Source organism: Corapipo altera, unplaced genomic scaffold (genome assembly GCF_003945725.1).
Source record: "Corapipo altera isolate COAL_440 unplaced genomic scaffold, ASM394572v1 75, whole genome shotgun sequence".
Classification (NCBI taxonomy): Eukaryota; Metazoa; Chordata; class Aves; order Passeriformes; family Pipridae; genus Corapipo; species Corapipo altera.
Window position 1 is genome coordinate 5,583,906 of NW_020884887.1, and position 22,958 is coordinate 5,606,863.

Below are 22,958 nucleotides of genomic sequence, written 5' to 3' on the forward strand. Positions count from 1 at the left end.
CTCCATGACTGCAGTCACAGCCCTGCTTGGGCTGGCTGTGCCCTTAAGCCCAGGAAAATCACCCTGCTCCTTCTAGGTCCCCTCTCTCCTCTCCTCTCCTTCCCCACCCTCCATTGCCCTGTTGCTCCCCTACTCCTATTCTGCACTTCTGTGGTGAAGGGATGGTCTCCAGGTTTTGGGAGCCTGGGCTTGGGGCTTCCCTGGCAGCTGCTTTCCTCTTGCCCCCCTCTGCTTCCTGGGTGCCTCAGCAGAGCCATCGGGCACATCGACACCTGGGCACAGCCATTCTCCTGCAATCCAGGTGTCTTCACCTGGAGATGTGCTTTGTGGCCCTCTACCCCGTGTCCCCAGGGCCCAGCACGCCCCACAGAGCAGGAGAGAGCAGAGTCTGAACTGCCACCGTGCTGGCGCCCCATGCCCTGGGGACATGGCTGTGCACTGTCACACCCCACAGGTGGACACTGTCCAAATGCCTGCACGTCCAGGATATGAATCAGCCCGGACAGGAGTGCAACAGCCGCTCCTGGACAAACGGAGTTGCCCCAGAGGCTGGTCTGGGAGCCAGGCTGTGCTGGTGCCAAATTCCTGGCAGGCTGGCAGGCAGGTTGCAGGCAGCATTGCCTGCCTGGCTCTGCTGCCACCTCACAGGTCAGCCCTGGGCATGGCAAAACACCAGCCTGGCATGTGTTTCCCTCCCCCTTGCATGGCTCTGCCTCTGTGGTGCCAAGCCACAGTGCCGTGGCGCCCGGCCAGGGCAATGCCTAACCTTGACCTGACCTCCTGAGCAGCCGTCCCTGCCCAGCTGTCACCCCATGCCCCTGACCACAGGCATGTTCCACCAGGCCAGCCAGAGCATTCCTCCTGGGAGAGCCTGTCCTTGACGGGCTATTTAAAGGCACATTTGTGCCCTTTATCCCCTGTCATGTTTAGGCTAGGAGAGCCCTGTACCCACCAGGTACTCCAAGAGGGCACTTCCAGACTCAGGGCAGCAGCAGTGCAATGAGTTTGGGTGAAATCATGAGAGAAGTGAGGGATGTTGGCACCTGCATCCTGCAGTCAAGTACTAGGCCATGTCCTGAGGATATGGTGAAGGTCCCATGGCCATCCAGGCTGGCAGCAGGGCTGGTGGCAACTGCAGAGCCCAGCTCACCCCTTCAGATCCAAAGACCAGAGGAGCCACATGAGCTGATTCCCTCTTCCTAGCTGAGACCATCCACCATCAGGACATTGGGGTGGGCAGGACACCATCCCACTGCTGCTGGGCAGGGTGCTGGTGCTGGCTGGCTCAGCACCTTACCAAGGACCCTCTTGGTGCTTGGGCTGCACCTCACTTGGAGCACAACTGCCTTACCTGACAAGGGACAGATGACAGGCTGCCTGACACAAGGAGCATGTCCCCAGTGCAGTGTCGCCTGCAGAGCACTGGAGGGTGGCTCCTGTACATCTGCTTGTGGAATGTGCAGGGACTGTTTCCACCTTGCCCTGCAAGCCTGTCAGCCTGGCAAGCACTGGTAGATGGGCTTGGGTAGACAGATGGAGTGGGGACCCAGGAGAGGCAACAGGGATTTGGGACACCTCACTGTGCTGGCTACAGGCTGGGCAAAGAACTCCTCCTGACCCACACTGACAGACACACAGGCAGCACTGGCAGTGGCTGGAGGGAGGAAAAGGAGAGCTGTTGTTTCAGAGCACATGAAATCCAGAGTACTGGTGAGAAAAAGACAAAACTCAACTGGCTATCAAGTCCTGCCTGCCCCAGATCTCCTTCCAGTGGGCAGATCAGTGCCCAGGGAGCAGTTGTCTCTCAGTGCTCCTTGTCCCACTGTCCCCTTTAACCCTCCAAAGGGTCCTGGGCACTCCTGTGCTGTGGAGCAGGACCTGCCTGAGCCACTGACTCCTGCCATTGCCTGTGCTGGTGCAGGGCTGATTGCAACTGCACCCCACTGAGCTGGCAGGAAGGTGACTGGGGAGGGAAATCCAACCTGATGTGGTTTGACTAGGAACAGAAAAATCCAGAGGAGCCATCAGCAGCGAGCTGGAGGTGTGAGCTCTGTTGGCAGATAAGCCTCAGACACACGGCCCCTGCACAATGACCCTCATCCTCTCTGCCTGTCTGTTCTCCCATCCTGAGGAACCCATCAGCCTTTCCCCAGGCTGGGAGCATCCCCAGGCAAGGACCCCTACTCTAGCACTGCTGTCCCCTTCGGGGTTTCATGTGGGTGATTTTGGGGCTTCCAATGGCTCCAGCTGCCCCCAGCCTCCCCACAGATAACACCCCAGGACCCTTGCAGCTATAACAGAGAGTGAACACCACAGAGTTCTGCCTCAAACCAGGCACATGGACCCACATGCGGGGTGCAGACAATAGTGTCTGGGGCCTGTCCTCACTTGCCTGGGACCCACCCTGTTCCTCCTCATATGGCACAAGGCTTGGGTGAGGACATACCACCTCTGCCCCCCTGCCCAGCCCGCAGTGTGGAAACCCGCATGCAGTCCCCACATCCCCCGGGGAGCCCGTGGGTGGCTGGGTGTGCTGCCTCCCCGTCGGGCAGGGCACGGGGCTCGGCGTGCCGGTGCTCGCCAGCCGGGACACCGCACCTTTGATGAGGATGCCCAGGGCAGCCGGGACGACGCCAGGCTGCCGGACCGGCGGGTGCCTGCACTGCCCACGGTGGGCGAGGGGTGGGCAGCGTGGTCCCATGGGCTGAGCTCTCCCGAGGTGCCCTGGGGACTCTGACACCATGGCAGTGCTGCCGTGGGCACGGCTGCCAACCCTCAGCCCCATCAGTATCTCCAAACAGTGTCAGCACAACGGCAGTGAAGCTGAGGCACGGAGCTGGGGCGCTTCAGGAGTGGTGGGAGGGGAAGGAGGGAGTGCTATCTCCATCCTCAGACCGAGCCTTAGGTCAGGGACCGACCGGCACTTACTGATTCTCCCAAAAACCTCTTCCACGGGACCTCCGTCAACCGCCGGGTCGTGGGGAGATGGGGCGCTCAGGGAGCCTTGGGAGCCGGGATCTCCGTTCCATACCGGGCTGTGGCCCCGCACCCCACGGCCCCTGCACCAGTGTTCCCAGTATGCGCCAAGCGGGCACTGGGCGCTGGTTCGGGGCTCCCTCTGGTGGCCGCTCCGCGCGGGGCCAGCGCTGCCGCAGGCACTCAGGTGCCCAAGTGCCCCGGTGTGCAAGTGCCCGAGTGCCCTGGTGTCCAGTTGCCCAGGTGTCCAGGTGTCCAGCTGTGCAGATGCCCAGACGCCTAGGTGCCCTATGCCTGGCTTAGGGCCCCTCTGCAGCGCTGCACCTTTGCCACTCAGTCCTGATCTAACCAGGGGCAATGCTGCCTCATCATCCCCTGGGGCACATTTGTCACTGACAAAGAACTCAGCAAATCCCTGGATTACTGCAGCCACCTGCCCTCACTCCCTCAGTGCTGCTTTGCGTCGTGCAAACACACACACGGGACACGGCACCCTCACACCTCCCACCACCACTCCTCCAGCGCCATCCTCGTGCCCCTGTCCCCCAGGCCGTATTCTGCCCACCCTTCCCAGACCGGGGCTGCCTCCCTCCAGCATCTCCCGTGAGGAGTCCTCTGGTGCCAAGCCGACTGCTCCCATCCGATGAAGCCCGTGCCCTTGGGTGTGGGCTGGCCATGCTCACACGGGCAAGCTCCAGCCCATGGGCTCCTGCACGGGGACAGTCACCAGGTAGCTGGAGGGCACATAGCCCCTCTGGCCGTTCACCTCCACCAGGCTCCACTCCTTGCTCCCCTTCTTGTCGTGTGGCTCCAGCACCACCACGGGCTGCCCTGCCTGGAGACTCACTTCCTGCGGACTCCTGGCTGCGAAGGAGAAGCCGGCGACCACCTGCGAAAGGCAGGGAAGGAGGGAGGAAGCCCTTTCTGGACATGAGAGTCAAAGGGAGATGGACACACACGGCAGGGCAGGCCATTCTGAGAGGGCAGTGCCGCAGTGACACGCATGGAGGGACACTGGGGACCCACCAAGCACAGTTGTCATGCTCTGTCCACTCTGGTGTCAGCAAGGAGGACATCAGCCTCATGTGACACTCACACGGGGGTGTGACACTCCCTGCTGGGCACGTGGTTGCACATGTATGACCATGTGTGTGCTGGAAAAGCAGGTCCACCTTCCCACCCACACAAGAACTAGCATGGAGCTGGTGGTGTTGCTAGGAATGGCCCTGGGGGTGTCCCCCACTCTCACCTGGAATGTCGGGGTGAAGGTGGCTACCTGGGGCTTGGGAGCTTCAGGTAATGCATAGGAATGTCTCCTTCTCTCTGTGCCACTCTCCGGGGTTAGCAAATCCATCCCACGCTGCTGGCTTTGTACCGGGGAATACGGCTGGAGTTTTGCAGCAGGCACAAACCCTCGGGGACCTGGAGGACATGGACACACACAGGTCACAGGGCCCCACTACCTGACACATGTAGGACCGGTCAGAGGAGAGAGGAATGACACTTTGGTTGTTGCTTGGCTTGGCACAGCGGCCCTGCTCAAACTAGTCCATCACTAGGGAATATCCAGCAGAAACCCCCTCCCACAAAAGAGGAATTCCATGTGTTTCTGTGTGCATGGATTCTCCTTTCTCAGCTACAACACTTCATGAGTGTTCCCTTGGGGAATGAATCGTGAAGCCTGAACCTCACAGCTAATGGCAACGGGTGTAGCTGGTAAAGCTGAGGTGGGTTTGGGCTGAACAAAGCCTGGAAGGGAGGACCCAGGAGGCCATGGCCCGCTGCTTCATTCAGGATGAGGAAGTGGTGTGGGTTTGGTTCCTGACCCTGGTGCCAAGGCAGGGGGAGGCTGCCCATCGTACTCACGGTACCTCCAGCATCCACCAGCCATCTGCTCGTGTTCCCCTTCGTGTCGGCACTTTGCAGCAGAGCTACAATCTGTCCCCTCAGCAAGGTCAGGTCCAAGTCTTTGCTGCCACTGATGTTGCTTGTCACTTGGTAAAGTTTGTCTGGGCCGTGCTTGCTCACAAGGGAAAGGACCTTTCGCTCCTCAGCAGGGTTCAGAGGCTGGCGGGGAGCAGGAGACATGGGAGCACTTGATGAAACACACAGGAGACTGAGGCCCTCCATGTACATATGCCCTCCCTTCTGCAGGATCACATCCCAGTGAGAGGTTAGAGGACCCCTAACCTCCTTCACACTATCTGCTCTACTCCATGGTTTGGAGATGAGTGCCCGGAACCAGAATTGCTGAGCTGCTTCATCCCTGGTTATTTCCAGCCAGCTGCTGTCAGAGGGAAATACTGTGGCCATGGCAACCCTCTGGGTCACTTTCTCAGCCAACCTCCCTGCCAAGGGGATGTCCTGCACTGTCCAGAGTCCTATCTCTTTATCCAGCTGGCCTGAGACATCCCCTTCCCAACCCCTACCTGTGTCACAGCGCTCGGCGTGACGGTCTCAAAGGTCTGGCAGAAGGTCCGGAGCTGAGCACCTGACTGCTGCAATGTGTCTTCCATCACCTTCCAGAAACTGGGCAGAGGCATGTGGCCATGGGGCATCTGTGGAGACAAACTCTGAGATCAGAGAGGGCCCTGGGGAAAGGAAGAGTTGTGGGTAGGGTCAGAAGAGAAGGAGCAAGAAGAGGGTTGAGAAAGCAAGAGAACAGACCTGGCCAATAAAGATGCAACTCTCTGACTGTGAGCCACTTTCTCTGGGCAGGACCATCACACATGGGGCTCTTGGGCTGTATTCAGCTAACCAGAGCAATCCCTCATTTCTGCTGTCCAGCCCTGAGCTCACAGCCTGTCCCAAATGACTACAAAGGGAGACAGGTAGGTGTAGCTCCAGGGTAGATGTCTGCAGCATAAGCAGCCCAGACTGAGCAAGGGTAACCCACCCTCTTGACTAGGTATGAGCAGTGCCAGAGAGGACACCTGCACCTGGCTGCACCTTGTTCTCGTCCTGATCATGGATCAGTCCAGAGCCATGCTCTGCCCCACGGCTTTCAACTGCCCTGACCCTCCATGTTTGCATCAGGCTCAAGAGTACCACAGGGAGGAGTGCTGGGAGACATCTCCTAGGTGATGGGTGTTGAGAGATGCTTGTTCCTCAGGCCAGGAGCTGCCTTTCTCCTCCCTGCCTTCCTGGCACAGAGCTCTAAGGAGCTCAGAGTTAACATTGGTCTCTCAGGCAGCAGCACACCAATAAATTACCAGTAGTGTCTGCAAAGAGAAAGCAGGACAGTTTCTGGCAGTGCAGAAGAGAAAATTTGGCTTTCCCCAGGCAGGGAGGAGGAGAGATTGCTTACAAATCCTAGACAGGGAGTTGTTAGTCTGCAAGGGTGGGCTTGGGCCACAGCAAACCTTCAGAGCCTGGATGTCTGAGATGTCCCAAGCCTGCAGAAGGTCTGGCTCAGCTCATGTGCCTGTTTGGGCACACACGCCGGCGGGTCACGCTCACCTCCTCCAGCTCCTTCTCTGCCCGTTGCAGGACCTGGGCAGCCAAGTCCCGCTGCAGGGTGCTGAAGGAGCACAGGATCTGCCTCAGGAGCTGCACAGCCACCTGGTTGAACTGCGGGAGCTCTGCCACGAGCAGGTCATTGATGGCGAGGTAGGTGTTCATGGCTGCCTCCTCGTCATATGTCACACTGCCCATCTCGCTCTTCCGCTCCTGGATCTCCTCATAGTCCAGCAGCTTGTCCAGGCGCTTCTTGACCAGCTGCTGTGGCCCCACCAGCATGTCTGAGAGGCTGTGGAGGGGCTGGCAGACCAGCCTGTCCAGCCGTCGCTTCTGCGAGGTGAGAGAACCCAAACCCCCAAAGTGAGCTCCCCAAACGGGACCAGCTGCCTGCATGGGGCACTATCTCATGGGGCATAAAAGGCTTGGGGACCTGTTGAGGGGCTTTGTGTGGAGTGGGAAGCATCTGAGGCATCTTTTCCTGAAGGCACATAGGATGCCAAGCAAAGCAAACCCTTGGTAGAAAGCAGTCATGCCCACCATAATTCCAAACTTGTGCTCCATGCAAATGACCAGGTAGGAGCCCTTAATGGCCCGGACCAGTTTCACCTGGGCCTCCCTCCACACTCCTGCCCACAGCCCATTTAAGGGCCCTCTGCCCCTGCCTGTTACTGTGGGTGTGCTGGTTTCTATGTCCTTGGATCTCTGCTATAGGTAGCCCAGCTCCTGGATGCATCCATCAGAGAGACAGTGCTGCTTGTCATCAGCCCTGGATGGGCTCTGGAGCTGTGTCGTAGTTGTGACTGTCCAAGCCCTCCCTTTTCTCCTGGATGGACCCTGAAGCTGGTTCCTCACTTCACATGTCTGGGACTGCTGATTGATCCTGTTACTTGCTCCTGGCTCTGCTGCAAATTTGAGGCCTCAAGGGACTCTGAGGACACTGCTCTGGGGTCCCCCTCAGCTCCTGGCTGCCCTGCCTTGCGTGAGCAGCCAGCCCCCCACTGTGCCCTGGCAGAAGGTGGGGAGAACAATGCTTGACTGAAGGAGATGTGCAGGCAAGGAGCACTCACAAACTCTGGGAAAACAGTGTACTGGAGGCATTCTGCGAAGTGCCGATACTGCTGGGCAGGTCCTTCATCCATCTGCAGGTCACGCTGGTGTGGGGTGGGCAACAGGAATGCCTGAAAGGGAGAAAGCATCAGACTCCCTTACCTCCTGCCCAATCCTATATGGGGAGCCCTTCTTAATATTTTTATGACAAGGTCTTTCCAGCCCATGAACTGCTGCTTTCTGAACCCTCTGCCATTTCCTGAGGCTTTCCTGATAATACTGTCTGGGGATTGCATGTTTTGCCATCGCTCATACTTTCATTTCCCTCAGATGCCCCAAGGAATTTCTATGAGAAAATCACAGTAGCTGCTGACCCAGGTGATTTCAGAAGGGAAATTTGTTGTCAGGACTGATATGGGGACATTTCTGCCTTACATTCGTTATTAAAGCAAGAATCCCCAGGCTGAACAACACTTGGCCTTTTCAGTCATTTAAGACCTTGAAATAATGATAAGTTTAAGGACAGATTATTCTCAAATGGCATCAGCTCAGACTGTGTTGTCAAAGCCTCAGCTTTGGTTTAAGCTCCCCTGGACCTGAGCAATCCTTGGACGTTGTGCAACTCCCTGACACAACAGGACACTTTAGCTGAGCTGCAAATCCCCGAACATCCCCAGCAGCTATTGCTTTCCTAAGTGTTCTACCATCCCAACAAACAGGTCCTGAAACCTGAACAGGGCCAACCCCTTGCCAGTGGTCAAGGTTTTACCTCTAAATGGCCCAGGTAGGATGCTATGTTCTCCTTCAGGGTGGCCACACTGGACACCACACACTGGAATTTCTCTTCCAGGTCATTGTACTCCTTATCCTCTGTCTGCAAGGCAAGAGGCAGCTTATCACCAGCCAGGTCCCCATTGCTGGGGGCTAACACAGCAGCCAGGCACTTGCCTGAAGCTGACAGGGCTGGGGACAGGCAGGAGAGGCTCTGAGGGGCTCCAGGAATCTGGAGAGGGGCCAAGACATGGGTTGCTTGGGGTGCAAGCAGCAACAAGGCTTTTGGTGTGGTCATGGTGCTGGGGGACACTAGGGTCTTTGCTTTTGTTAGGATGCTCAAGGATCCTGTAGGTCCTTTGGGGGCCAAAGTTCTGCCCTGCAATGTTCCAAGGAAGGGAGCGAGGTGTGTCCCTGCATCCCTCCTGCCCTGCTGGTCCTTGGGATGGAGGACCGGGAGGCATCCTTAGGCTGCTCCACAATGGGACTGTGGCTCCTGTGTCAGCATCAGCAACCCCACCCCGGCCCCACACTCCCCATTCCTTGGGGGAGGCACCTTGGGAGCAGCAGAAAGCCCCAGAATTGACCTGAGGAGAGGCAGCAGGGCCCTGGGTGCAGGCAGAGGGGTGTGGGCTGCCCACCTTGGCCACGATGCCGGCCTCGTGCATGAGGAGCCGGCTCAGCCGCGTGGTTTTCTTGGCGATGGAGTGGGTGTTGAGGCGCGCCAGGCGATCCCGCAGAGTCAGGTGCTCGGCCTTGTTGTATTTGGTTGCTGCCTCAGGAGGGGGGGACACAAGGTGGGGAGAGAAAAGATCAGAAGAGGAGACTTCATGGCAACATCCTCAGCAGCCTGAGCAGGCAACAAGGGTGAACAAACAGGGGCTGAGGCTAATCAACAGGATAAGCACAACCCACATCAAAGAAGGAAAGTACTAGGAAAACCAAAAAGAAGCCAAGCTCCCATCTGTAGAGAGCCTGATTTCTCCTGTCCCAAGGGCAGGAGTGTTCTTTTCAGTTCCCCAGACCCAGGAATGCAGACAGACTGGTTTTATCCTCAGCCCCCCTGCCCATGCCACTCTGCTCCTGCAGCCTTCAGGTCTTGCCCAGAGTGGCATTTACAGGACCAGAGCAGTTCCAGGAGCTGCCTGCACAGAGTGTGTGGCTCCACCAGGCAGGATGGGTGGAGAGCAGGAGAGCTTTGAACTGATTTAAGTGGGAATTAGCACAACACCGAGGGGAGACATCTGGGATTGGGCTGGGGGTTCCCAGGGGCTGTGCCCCCTGCCTGCACCGAGCCCCCCGACCGCTCACCTACTTCCCTGCGCCGTTTGTACTCGTTGATGTTGGCGTTGACCTGGGCCATGGCACGAGCAGCTGCCTGCAGGGCTGAGTGGGCACTGGAACTGGCTGGGGTGTTCTTCAGGATCTTCTCCAGCAGCAGTGGGTACTTGGTGACTCTCTGCACTGGCATCACCAGGAAGAAGCTGAGGTCTGATGCGCCTGTGTGAGGCCTGATGGAGAGGGGAATTGCTCAAGGTTGGTGTGGAGAGCTGCCTTCCTGCCCTGCCGCTCCTGCCAGCTTCTCTGCAAGTGTTTTAGGGAGACAGCAGCCCAAAAGTCATGGGAGATTTCTGGCTGTGAACCCTTGCTCCCTTCCAGCTGCAGGGCCACTGCTGTCCCCGCCAGCCCCGAGGGCAGTGCCAGCCCCACATGGGCACCCTGCCTCCCTGAACAGTGCTGTGCTTGTCTAGCTATGAGACATGGGATCTGTGCTCACTCTGTGGGCAACAGGGAGGGAGAGAGAGAGCAAAGTGCAGGCAAGACTCTCCTTTGACCCAAAGGCAAGGCATACCTCATTCAGGAATCACATCACCCGTGCTCTAATCAGCAAATCCCAGGAGCTCCTCCACTGCCACTCCTGCATCTCCTGGCTCTAACAGTGTTTGTGACCCACCTGATAGTTCAGGACGGGTTTGGAAGGTCCTCCAGGGCAACCTGTCTCTCTGGTCAAGCTGGGGAACATGTGCCCTTCATGGGGCACAATGGGGGAGGCAGCAGCTGCCCCTGACACCCATCCTTTATTTTAGGGTCCACCATAAAAAAATCACCAACTGTAGTGGCCCTTTGGCAAGTGGCCCCAAGGATCCAGGATGGGCTGCCAGGGATTACACCAAGAAATGCCACAAAGGTAGTGGCCATGATATTACACCCAGACTGGGGACACATATCCATACAGGTAGCTTGTCCAGAGAGGTGAAGGGCAAAGCCAGTAGGTAAAAGAGAGAGAGGAAGGTGGTGGCCTCAGCAGCAGGTACCTACACTGTGGCATTCAGAGTCTCCAAGATCTCCTCCTGCAGCCTGGGGTCCTTGCGGTAGCTCTCCACCAGCTGGAGGGCATGGTCGTAGCTGGCACAGTAGATCTTGTAGACAGTCTCCATCTCTTCCTTGAACTCATGGAACAGGGTGCCTGGGGAAGGAGAGTGAGGCTGGAAAGTTTGGTCCTTTCCTATGGCCTCAGAGAAAACCCCTCAGAGAGTGGGGGTTTTTCCCCAGCCTGCTGGAAGGGTGAAGCCAGCAAAGCAGTGCCAGCCAAGGGTGACAGGGCAGTGCTCTGCACCCAGGCACCTCTGCCTAGCTGGGCCTGATGCTCTTCCCCCTCCACTGTCTGCAGGCTGGGCAGGTCTACCTTGCCCCTGTGGGGCAAGCTCCCTGCAGACACCGATGTGCTGGCAGCAGCACTTCCCAGAGCCAGGGGAGGTGCAGGAGGTGTCAGGGCAGGTGGGATGGGGATGGAATCTACACGCGCCCAGCGCTGGGCAGTGGCACTTCCAGCACCAGCAAAGGCATGGGTGGGCACAGGTCAGCTATTGGCAGTGCACCACTTACTGATGCAGAGCAGCTGCTCCTGCCCCTGGGTGGCCGTGGCCTCAAGACCCTTCAGAAACCGTCTGGAGACATGGAGGATGTCATCGGTGTTAGAGAAGAGCCCTTCCAGGTCCAGATCAGGCAGCTGAAGGGAACAAAGATGCCCCAGGCTAAGCCAAATACCTCAGAGATGAGCTGTGTGTTCCAGAGGTGCTCATGTCCCCCTGAGCACTCATCTGCCCCCTGTGACACCCCAGGACCTGGAGCAATGCTCTGTTTCAGGAGGTTTTGGGAATGCTGAGACCTGTCTGTGCTCCAAAGTGGGGCAGTGAGGTCTTTTCACGTTACAGACACAGGGTTACCCTTGTAGGATAGCTGTGCTTGGTCAGACCCAATGCCCATCCAACTCCAGACCCTGGCTGGTCAGGGGGAGCCCAGGCAGGAAGGTGGAAGGTGAGCACATGGCAACCTCCCTGAAGAGATGTGGGCATCTTGCGGCTCTCAACAGATTCACCCCACAGTGCCCAGCCCCCAGGCAGAGGGATGTACCCCACATCACCTGCTTCTTCTGGAGGTGTGCCCGGATATCCGACACACAGAGCTGGATGTTGTGGACGTAGCTGGCCTCGGTAGTGATGAGCTCCTCCACAGCCAGCCGCTGGCTCAGCTCCATCCTGTCACAAGGCAGCACCTCCTCGTAGATGGCCTCTTCAGCCTCCTCTGCACCCTCAGCATCGGGCTCCACCCCACTGGCACTCGCCATCTCGGCAGGGCACTCTGCAGGGGTGGCAGGGGGTAGGGACAGGCTGTGGCAAGGACAGAGTGGTGCTCTGGTGCCCAACCCAGAGCAGTGGCCGTGCTCCCTCCTCTGTGCCAGGGGCACCACACGGCACATCCCCAGGGACACTCAATCCATCTGCATTTACAAACAAAGCATGGATGACACTCCATAAAACCATGAAGTTCTGCAAGGCAGGAACAGTCTGGCTGCCGTGGGCAGACACCCACGTGTGGCAGGCAGGGACTTGCCACACACTCACAAATGCATGTGCCCAAACTCCAGGGACCACGTGCAGGGCCAGGGTACAGGCAAGAGGGGCCCCCAGGTGCAGGGGGGAGCAGCTGGGAGCCTGGCAGCTCCCACCCAGCTCTGAGACTGTGCTGGGGCTGTCCTCGAGGGCAGAGTGGGGTTTGCCACCTCTGCTCCAGCTCCTTGCTGCCAGGGCCAGTTGTTCCCTCCCTGCCCTGGCTGTCGGCGCCTGGCACCTTGCCTTGTCTTTAAGGGCCCTGTTCAAAGTACAAAGAGTGTTTCTGCAGTGCCTGAACAAGAGATGCTTCTGTGACAGCGAGAGCTGGTTTAAAAGCCACTGGGACGGGGGGAGAAGTGGGCAAAACTGCTGACGCCTCTGCCAGATGCACTGGCAGCCCCTGGTACGCAATGCCTGTGCCCTGCCCGGCATGGGGCACTGCCTTGTGTCTGCCTGAAGAGAGTGTGGAAAATCAGAGCTGATTCATGACTGTTTTCTTCTCAGGAAACATACTCTGCTCTAACTGATACCGAACAGGATGGAGCAGCTCCCAAAGCATCACAGATAGTGGTTGATTCCTGGCAGGAGGCCTTGAGGGAGAAAGATGTGGCACGGCCCACACCAGCACAGTGCACAGCTTGGCTAGATCCAGATCCCAGCCAGGGGAAGGAATTCTGCCAGGCTTTCCACCTGCCTGTGGAGGAGGTGAAGAGCAAAGGCAAAGCAGAGGTGGCTTGGCAGAGTAAAAGCAAGATGGCACAAGCAGCAGCACATGAAGGCCGGCTCTGTCCCTGCTCTCCACTGCCTGCCCAGCCAGTGCCAACCTCCACAGCCAGACTGCAACAAGCCAGGTGCCCACTTTGGAAGCTGCAGCCTCGGGCCCCTCAGTGGGAGCAGGGAGAGGGGCTGGTAGGACAGCCCAAGCCTCTGCTGGGGAGGGTCCAGCTAATAAGCAGGGCAAATGTCCCCACCTGGCATACACCCACTGCTGTGCTGGAGGAGAGCTGGGTTTGGCACAGCAAGCAAACACAAGTGAGAGGGCATTGGACCTCCACCTGCCTGACAGGGGTACGTCACACTGCCAGCTGTCATCCCTGCCCTCTGCAATTTGGCTGCCTCCCCTGCCTGTGGCATGGCACGGGCTGCTATAGGACATGGGAAGTAGGAGGCACTTTTCTGCACCCCTCTGGATGCTTCCAAGGTGTCCAGGCAGAAGGATTTCCATCAAGGACTGTTGGACAAGCTCAGTGTCCTCTACCCAGGCAAAACCCTTGCTCAGAGGAAGGGCTGTGGTGGAGGCAGGTGGAAAACCCTGACCTGAGACACCCCCCCAGCCCTGGAAGGACGTCCTGCAGCTCAGGGCACGCCAGCATTGATACCCGCAGCAGCATCCCCAGAGCACGCAGCTGCTTTGGGGAGTTTTCCCTAGGCTGCAGAAACCTCTTTCCCTCTGCTCACCCCCCTGGCCTGAGGCATCGGAGGGGTAAGGGAACTGTGCAAAATTAAAACGCAGCATTTCTGGGCAGCGTTGGAGCAGCTGGAGAGCGAAGGAGCGGCTTTCGTTTCCCCAGCCCTTCCTCCCAGGCAGCTGCCCGCGTTTGAGCTGTGACTGCCGCCTCGGCGGGTCTCATCTCAGCATCCCTGTCCGTAACGAATGGGCTCCCAGCATCCCTGTCCGTAACAGGGGAGGCTCTGAGCATCCCTGTTTGGAACCACGGGACTCCGAGCATGCCTGTCTGTAACGAGGGGGCTCCCAGCATCCCTATTTGTAACCACAGGGCTCCCAGCATCCCTGTCCGTAACGAACGGGCTCCCAGCATCCCTGTCTGTAACCAGGGGGCTCCGGGCATCCCAATCCGTATCGCGGACACGGCGGCCCCTGACCCTCCCCGAGACCAGAGCGCAGGGATCCCCGGCTCCGGGCCCACAGATCCCACCGCGGCCCGGGGGTGCCACCTTCGCTCCCCGCTCAGCCCCGGCCTCCCCTCCGCGCCCCGAAACCCCAGGCCCCGGCTCTCACCTGCGGCGCAGGTCGCCGTGCCCGGCCGCGGCCGCTGTCGCGCTGCTGCGGGCGGTGACACCGCAGCCGGGCTGGCACCGGGCGGAGTCCGCGGTACGGGGCGATCCCGAGCAGGGGCTGATCCCGAGCAGGGGCTGATCCGGAGCAGGGGCTGATCCCGAGCGGAGGCTGATCCCGAGCAGGGGGTGATCGCGCCCGGGGGGTGCCGGCCCCGCGGGTCCCGGCAGCCGCAGCCGGTCGGAGGGAGGCTCGGCAGGGCGGTCCCTGCGCACGCCCGGCGGGGCGGGGGGGTTGGCGGCCGGCCCGGGTGGCAGCGGCTGCCCCGGAGCGCACCGCCCCCGCCGGCACCGGACCGCGGCACAGCGGCGGGGGGGCTCCGCTCTGCGATAGCAGCCGACCCCCCAGCGCCGGGCCCGGCTCTGTATTGGCCCCTCTGCCCCAGGCCCCCCTGCCCCCTGGTCCATCCTCGAACCGCGGTGCCCTGGCAGCAGCTGCGGCTGGAGAGCAGGAGACACACTGCCTCGCCCCTGCCATAAATAACACGGACAGATCCCCGGTGTCTCCATGGCCTTGCTGCAGCTCCGGTATGGGTATGCTGCTTTCGTTGATGCCATGGTGCCCCCCTGCCACTGCCCCTCGGCTCTACCATTGCTCAGCAGCTGCTCAGCCATGGAAAAGGGGGCAGAGAAAACAGAAATGAAAATATAACCGAGGAAGTGGTTGCCAGGATTAGGGCACTGGGAGACAGTGGCTACTTGGCATGAAGTTGTTTTTATGCTGGTGAGGTGTTTGCATCCTCATAAACAAGCTATTGAGAAGTGAGGCTGTTCCTTAGCCAACTCCCGTAGCTGGGAGCTCAAATTCATCCCAACCACAGGGAGGGGACAGCAGCACCTGGGTTTTTCCAGGCTGACCCGCAGTGTGCAAAAGGCATTGCATTAAAAAGGACTCCGAGCCCTTCAGTGACTCACACAGGTCACAGGCAGCATCTGTGTCTAGATCCAAAAGTCCCCATGGCCCAGGACAAGCTCTTTGGCACCTCCAGCCCTTCTGGGTCCCTTTCTGGGACCATTTTTGATATGGGCTGGGCAGGGCAGCATGGGGACCCACGTGCACCTGCTCCACTGGCTCCCACCCAGTGCTAGTGCCAGGAAGGCCATCCTGCCCCCCTGCCTGCCCTGCCTGCATCCCATACTGCCCGTGGAGAGGCTGGATGCAGCTCATGGGGCCCCAGGCAATGACTGTGAAACTGCTCTCCTTCATCCCTGCACTGAAGGGGTGCTGGAGCAGTTGTGGGTGGATAAGCTGGGCAGCCAAGTGACAGAAGAAGCCAAGGATGGGAAGAAGCCCAAGCTGGTCTTTGGGGGAGAGGCCAACGAACATACAGCGATGTCCCCTGGCTGAGTGGGTGGTCAGGGTAAAGCCACCCCAGGAGAATTGTTCCCAGGCTGATCCATGCTGTATGGGCTTAGGGAAAGACATGTGGTGCCATGGGAGAGACCCGTATGTGGCTGGGCAGTAAGGGCATTACCTGGCTGTGGCCTTGGGAACACAGATGTCCTTCCTCCCTTACAGGTGGCAGCGGGGATTCAGTCCATGACCAGGTGCTTTCTGAAGCAGTGAAAGGCCTGGCCAGGCAGCCTTTGGGCTGTCATCACACCGACATCAGGAGTTCTCCAGCTCTGTCCTTGGGCAGGTGCTCTTACTGCCATGTCCAACGAAGCCATCAACCCTCAAGACACATCACTGCTGCTTTGCTCCCATCGGCATATCGTGGATGATCACGCCAGGGCAGGAACCATGCTCTGTCGGCTGCCGAGGGAGTCCCAGCGGGGCAGTGCTCCCTCCTTGGTCAGCACCCTGACCCACCAGGCCCAGCTCCACCCCGCCAGCTCACACCGTGGGTGTTGCCTCAGGCATATTTCCCATTCCAGTCTGGTTTTTCAGAGGCTGTGTAACCTGGCTCCAGCGAGTTCCTTGCAGGATGGCCTCCCCGTCCTCCTTCCTGACACCTCCTTCCCCCTGGCACAAGTTGTTTCCTTCCTGCTGTGCTGCTGGCCCCACACACCTCTCATCCAGCCCTGGACTGGGGCTGCGGCTGCGCTCACCTCACCTGGGTGGCTCAGGGACCAGGAGCAGTGTGACAGTGCTGTCACCACCCCAGGGCTCCCCAGGCAGGTGTGGAAGTAGGCTGGCTGCCCTGGCCTGGCTCTCCTTACACAAGGAAAGCAAATAGGCACTGGCTGGTTGAGCACAAGTGTTTGTGTCCCAGTGTGAGGTGTTGTGCTCAGGCGAAGCCAGGCTAAAGTGTTCCAGCAGGGTGGGCTGTCCTCTGGCAGTCTTGGCGTCAGCTCCCTTGTGGGTGTGCCCCCAGCCTGACAACAAGAAACCCAGCAAGCAACGTCAGAGAGTGGGGCCGTGTGTGGGATCACACGTGGGACCGCGCAGCCACCGAGGGAGGCAGGACTGGCTTCACCTGCAACAGAGTCAGCTTTGTGCAACCTCATTGCAAAAGTGTTTTCACAGGATGCTTCTCACAGAGCAGGGATGAGCCACCTCCACAGCACTCCTCGGCCCTCCTCATACCCACTGCCACAGCAGGAGTGCTCTGCCAGCCCTTTTCTGGCAGTATTTAAGAAAAAAATCAACCCCCTGTGGCTGGTGGGGCTAGATCCCCCATGACACTCCTTGTGTGATTGATCACAGGCTCAGTCCAGAGGCTGGAGAAACACCTGACAGTCCTGGGCTCCAGCTCAAAACAGGCATCGTGGTGAAAGCCTCAGGAAGAGAGAGGCAGATGGGAGGCAGGAACTTGTGGCTGTCCAGCAATCATCCAGGCAGAAGACACCAGGAGGTGCCTAGGAGGTGGTTATTACCCCCCTACATCTCATCCCGAGCTTCTGCTGGCTCCAGGAAAGCCTTTTGCTGTTGATAGGGACTTTTCCTGCTGCTCCAAACATTAACGTGCAGGCTGTTGGAATGAAAGCTAAAGCCATCAGGGGGCTCTGTGGGAACGCACCAGACAAGCTTTGAGTTAGACAGGACTTGCTCAGAAAACAAGCATGGCCTCCAGCCATGCAAAGCACGACAGTTCAGGCTCTGCCAAATAACAACAGCAGGCGGGGGTTCCTCTCCCAGCAGCAGGTTTGCACAGGAAAGTTACATTTCCTCTATTTAATCTTTTTCCATTATTACTGTTCTTTGGATTTCTTTCCCATCTTGAAAGGGCTTAGTGACCACACACCGCTATCGGCCATTCATGGTGGAAATGAAAACACAGGGAAAAAACCAGGAGCTCAAGAATGTGCTCACAGGTGCATCCTAATCAAAGAACTTCCTCCCACACTGCCGGGCTCGGAAGTGGACTTTGCCTGCAACCTCAGTGCTTGTGTGTGCTGTGCAAGGCAGGGCAATTTGAGCGGCAGGAAAGAAGGCAAGAACCTGTGAAATGAAAGGTCTTCATTCTGCTGAGCTTGCCATCAGCATGAGCAACTCCAGAAAAACCACATAGATGTCATTCCTTTCTCTTCCTTCTTCCCTTCCCATTTAATGTGCTTAAATCACCCGTGGGAGGGAAGGAGGGCTGTGCATCCCTTCTCAGGATAATCCCATCCACGTACTTGGCCACGGCTGTGTCCAGAGAGGGCTCCCAGGCAGGTAGAAATGGTGTCAGCCACATGCCTGCACCACAAGGCAGAGCACAGGCTAAAAATAAGCAGATAGGATTTGATCCAAGCTGAATAAATTAAGAGTCAGTTCTTTATTTCCAAGAGGGTTATTTATGGGCCCTGTGCAGACCTCCTTCATGGAGGAGGCTTCAGCCACTCTTGGCCTCTCTGAGGCTATAGCAGCCCAAGTCTCATGTATTTAGTGGTTTTAGTGGTTAAAGTTTCATGTACATGAGCCTCTGTGGTCCTTCTCTCTCCACTCTGCTGCCTTGCCTTGCTTTTCCTATCCCAAGATCCCCATTTCTCTCCCAGGGCTGGTGACTCTGGGCCTTTTACCAGTCTGTTCCAAGTCCCTGTTACCAGCTGAGCCAGCTGATGGTGATGACAACTCAAGGAGAAAGCCAGAGGCTGGTGTGAGGGCACCGAATTCTGAGGTATCCATCTTTCTGCCCTGACAGCAGTGCCTGCTCTCTCAGGACCAGCATGGAGAAGTGCTCTGCTCAGAGCCCTCTGCCATTCTTCACTCTGCTAACCAAGCAGTACTGGTATTTAGCACTTTCTTTCTCCCCTTAATGAGGAATACTGGTGTCTGCTTTTCTTGCTGGTGTCTCTGCTGATGAAGGATAAGAGTTTGCTGGAGAGCACCATTACCCAGTTAGCACACAGGCTGTTTCATAAGGGCTGTGGGCTGCACGACCTCCCTTCCCTGCCAATCAAGAACATATACCAGGCCTTTCCTGAGGGGTGGTGTCTCCAAACCCATGAGCAGGACAGGCACTTAGTCCCCGCCTCTGCCCTGCTCTGTCCTGGAAATCCATGGATTAAGAGAATGTAGAGGTCTGCACAGTCCATGGGCATCTGGGCTGGGATGCAGGGAGAGAGAGAGAGGTGTCTACAGCATCCTGCAGCTCTGGGAGGAAGAACAAATGTCTTCAGGACAGTCCAGCCTGAGATGGGGCCACCAACACTCATCATGGGGCAGTGCCAGTGACAACACTCATTGCTGAAAGCATCCCACAGCACGGGCACACCACCCCACCAAGTACCATCTGCCTGCAGCAGGGAGGAAAGGAGACATGAGAAAGGTAAGAAGAGTTCAGAAAATTCTGGTGGTTTCTGCTGATTAGTCATTTCCACTGATCAAACCAACATCTTCTCCCTGTCTGACTTTGTGCAATTTCTGCTTCTGCTCTGTCATCACAACCACCCACCTGCGGAGCTGGAGCTCCACACAAGCACCACCTCCTCCCCCTGGCACCCCACACGCCTGGGGACCAGGGCACCCCCTGCCCACACCCCACTCCCAGGTGCAGTTGCTCTCCTGAGCAAGGTGAGGGCACTAGAAGATGAGCAGAGGCACATCCCCTCGAAATTCACCTTCTCCCTTGGGATTGGGCACCTCTGGAGTCCCACCAGCACCCGCTCCTCCAGGCAAATTTCTCTGAGAGTAGGTGCTGCCTGCACAGGAGATGTTGCAGGAGCTGAGTTCTCTTGCTTGAGAGAGAAATGAAGGGTGGGAGAGAGGTGAGAGTCCCTTGAAGCTGCCAAGGCAGTCCATGTGCAATCTCTCCCTCCCTGGCTCCACAGACACACCCGGGAGTGCCTCTGCCGTGACAGGGCTTGTGTCTCTGCCACCAGCAGGTGTATCAGCTGCCCCTTGAGAGGATCATTGGGTGCCTGTTTCACTACTAAAGGTAAAACCCCATCCCAGGAGTCTCACAGCACAGAAAGGACACCTGAAGTAAAGACCTTGCAGGTCACCAGCTCTATGCCCTGCTGGGAAGGAGGGCAGGGGTGGGCAGCCCTGAGCATTGTGCAATGGGCTGGGCAAGTCCCCGGCCAAGAGCTTTTTCAGGGGAGCAGCCTAATGCCTGGGTCCCCCTTCATTTTGGGAGAAATAATCACTGGAGGCTTCGGAGAGCTGAGTGTGGGCAGCTGCCTGGCATTAATGAAGGTCCCTGGTGGGGCTGCCAGATACCAAGGCTGAGAAGACAGAGAGATGAAGCTAAACAAACCCAGAAGAGATGAAAAGAGGCTGAGGTGGAAGGAGAGGTGTAGAAGTCCCTGGAGCCCCAGCAGCAGCAGAAAGGCTGCAAGGCCTGCTTGTGGCGTTGCCCACATGTCCTCCACTACCTACCACTTCACATCTTAGCAAGGAGGGTGTTTTACTGGGCAAGAGTTTGTTGTGGAAAAAAAACAGCAGCTCATTCCATGGAATATAAGATGATGGGCAGGAATTGCGGGTGCTGGTGGTTCTGAGGTGTGGCAGCTCAGCCTGGGTGTCAGAGACCCCATACAGCTCAGTATCCCCTGTACCTGTCGGGTTATCCCAGCTCTGGCAACACGGGGCTTCCTGCCAAAGTGGCAGCACCCGACTAAGGTGTGCTCTGCCCATCAACTGCTTCTGCTGAAAGCAGAGCTCCCCTGTGGATCAGCAGCCATTGCTTCATCTTCTTCCCTCCAGCCACAGGATGACTGCAGCATCAGAGGGACATCTCCATTATTAATGTGTTTCCATTATTAATGAGGTTCCAGCTCCAGCTCTTCCACTCACCTTGACTCACCAGCCTACACCCCAGCTCCAAGTCTCCTCCCCAGGCCCTGACGGTGAGAGTCACCAGCCTTGACATCTTCCAGTCAGAGACCTCTCTGCCAAGCCTGGGTCCTACTCTTGGCCGAGGGGGATCATGGGGCCATCCTGCAAGGATGCGGGGAAGGAAACCTGGTTTGTGATATGTCCGGCCAGGCCTCCCACCACAACCCCTCAGGGACATGGTGTTGTTCAGGAGAAAAAGAGGAAAGACCTGCCAGACAGAGCAGTTGTTACAGGCAGGAAAGGAAGGACTGGAGTAAGGGGTTTGTTTTCACAGCAAAGGGATGTTACCTGTGGGGAACCATTGAGTGTACCCACAAATTATCTGGAAAAGGGCCAAAGTGATCTGTTTGCCAACAGAACTGAGCTCTTCAGAGCACAGCAGGCAAGGACAGGCTGCAAGGAACTGCTGGGTCTGTGTCCCTGTGTGGTGGGACAGGCTACCAAGGAAACTCAGGCAAAGGCAGAGCAAACACAAACCAGTCCTGATACAGGTAGCCTAGCGATGGGCTCTGACTGGTGTGTCTCCTCCCAGGAAGGGGTCCTGGGGGTCATGCTAAATGGTGTTTCCAAAACATCTGGGGTAGAGAAGGCAGAAAATTGAATTGTGGAAGTGAGTAGGAAAGAAGCAGAGGATGAGAAAGGAAGCATTGCCACTGCGTGAGCCAGTGATGTACCCACACTAAGGATGCTGTGTCCAGCTCTCCCCACTGCCTTGTCTCAAGAGGGATATATGGAAGAGGCTCAAAGAAGGCAAGCAGGAATTCACCAAGCTCTGGAGCAGCCTCTGTGTGAGGAATAGCATCATGGCCAGGAGAAGGGATGACAGTGACGGGTGTGATACAGACCTGCACTGTCTTGAGAGGCATGTGAGGGCATGGAGGGGTGATTACTCACCATCTCTTCCAGCAGAGGAATATAAGCTCCAGATGAAACTACCTGGAGGGAAGTTTGAATCCAGGAGAAGGAAGTGGTTCTTGGTGCAACGTATAGTTAAACCGTGGAGCTCCTCTCCACAGGATGTGACAGATGCAAAGCATTTAAACAGGAACTGGATGAATTCATGGAAGAAAAATCCTTTGGGTTCTTAAACACAAAGAACCACCACCTCTTCCCTAAGGCTAGGGGACTGGGGGGAGCTCGGGGACTATTCTTGGGAAGCCTTCCTGTGCCCTTACTCTGTGCCTCTGTAAACATCTGCCCTGGGCCACAACAGGAGCCAGAGTATTGGCCCAGGTGAGCTGCCACGTGGCTCTTACGTGTTGTCCTAAGAAGGAACCACAGACCAGGAGCTTCCTGGGAACATGGCACACCACTTCCTCCCCTGAGGAATGCTGCCAACTGCTGCACCCCACAGCTGCAACAGGTCCACCCTTGTGTGAATGTAAAGCACTCCTTTCTTCCTCATTGGCCTCAGATCTTTTTTTGTCTCTCTACAGAGCGGAGGCAGGTCCCACATCTGAATTCTCTTGAGAAGCTTTAAAGTGAAAAATAGCCTGTCTCAGGTGGCAGGTTGGATCCCAGACCTGGGGCCCAGCTCCATCAGCTCAGGTGACACAGATTTGCTGTGGGGAGCCACTGCTCAGCCTCCACACACCCTCCCCTGCTCTGGGGACCTGGGGCACTCTGTGTCCCTCTGGAGGCAGGATCACAAGAGACCTTGGGACAGCATGGGAACTTCCTCACTTAGGAGAGAGGTGATGAGCCTTGTGCCTGAGTCACGTGAGATTTCCATCTCCTCCCCAGGTACTAATGGGATTTGGACCTGTAATCAGGATGAGGTGTCCTTGCTGTGTGACATTCCTGTGCCAGGCATCAGTCACCACCACCCAGACCCAAAGGAGGTGGCTCAGAAAGGAGCATGGGTACAAGAGCTCTGCACCTGGAGCCTCACACAGTGACAAATAACAGTACCTATATTTTCACTCGGTTTCAGAGCCAACAAGAGTAGACACAGGGCAGTGACCTGCAGAGCTGTGCTCCCATCATGAATCCCCTCTGCAGCTGCATCTGATCCTGGGTTGTTGGAGCTGCCCTCCAGTTCAGTAGCAGAGACCAGTCCCTGCCAGGACCCATTCCCCCTTGCAGAGGACTCTGCAGAGGGAGCTTGTGCTGTGTGTGCTGGAGCTACAGTCAGTGCAGAGGAGAAGGGAGGCTCGTCCCTAGCTGGTGCTGCTCCCACATTTGCATCATGGGTGTCAGTGAAGCACCCTGCTCTTCAGGGCACCCAGCTGCTTCCCAGGGTGCTCAAATGGCTGTTGTTGTGCCTCTGAGCAACAGGAGCAACTCAATCTTCTGCCAGAAAGCACCGTGGCCACAAGCTGCCTTGTGTCACCGAGCCCCAGTTCAGCTGTCCCCACAGGGTCTCACTGCCACCCAGCTCTGGGGATAAAGTTGGAGTGTCCCTGTCTGGTTCAGAGCGTGGTCATGGCAAGCTTAGAGCTGTCCAGGAGACCCCATGGAGCCATTCCTGCATCTGCCTAAATATTGGCTGGTATGTCCAACATGGACTCCTGCTTTTGCAAACCATG

At 57.5% G+C, this 22,958-nt stretch overlaps 1 protein-coding gene across 1 annotated transcript; it reads right to left on the reverse strand.

Moving 5' to 3' along the window:
• Positions 1 to 2,218: 2,218 nt before the first annotated feature.
• ARHGEF37 (Rho guanine nucleotide exchange factor 37) lies at positions 2,219 to 14,393 on the reverse strand. The gene is made up of 14 exons (XM_027643625.1): positions 14,337 to 14,393; positions 14,167 to 14,306; positions 11,678 to 11,895; positions 11,140 to 11,263; positions 10,573 to 10,720; positions 9,565 to 9,764; positions 8,895 to 9,025; positions 8,252 to 8,356; positions 7,503 to 7,613; positions 6,436 to 6,765; positions 5,406 to 5,534; positions 4,848 to 5,043; positions 4,226 to 4,398; positions 2,219 to 3,865 (listed from the first exon to the last, which is right to left on the reverse strand). The coding sequence occupies exons 3-14, from the start codon at positions 11,879 to 11,881 to the stop codon at positions 3,656 to 3,658; spliced, it is 2,061 nt and encodes a 686-aa protein (XP_027499426.1). The 5' UTR covers positions 11,882 to 11,895; positions 14,167 to 14,306; positions 14,337 to 14,393; the 3' UTR covers positions 2,219 to 3,655.
• Positions 14,394 to 22,958: the final 8,565 nt, after the last annotated feature.

Coding starts and splice junctions, on each gene's coding strand:
- ARHGEF37 (XM_027643625.1), bottom strand. CDS start 11,881: ATGGCGAGTGCCAGTGGGGTGGAGCCCGATGCTGAGGGTGCAGAGGAG. Junction 10,721..11,139: donor GGAGCAGCTGCTCTGCATCA/GTAAGTGGTGCA, acceptor CTCCTTCCCCAG/GCACCCTGTTCCATGAGTTC. Junction 4,399..4,847: donor ATGGCTGGTGGATGCTGGAG/GTACCGTGAGTA, acceptor CATGTCCTCCAG/GTCCCCGAGGGTTTGTGCCT.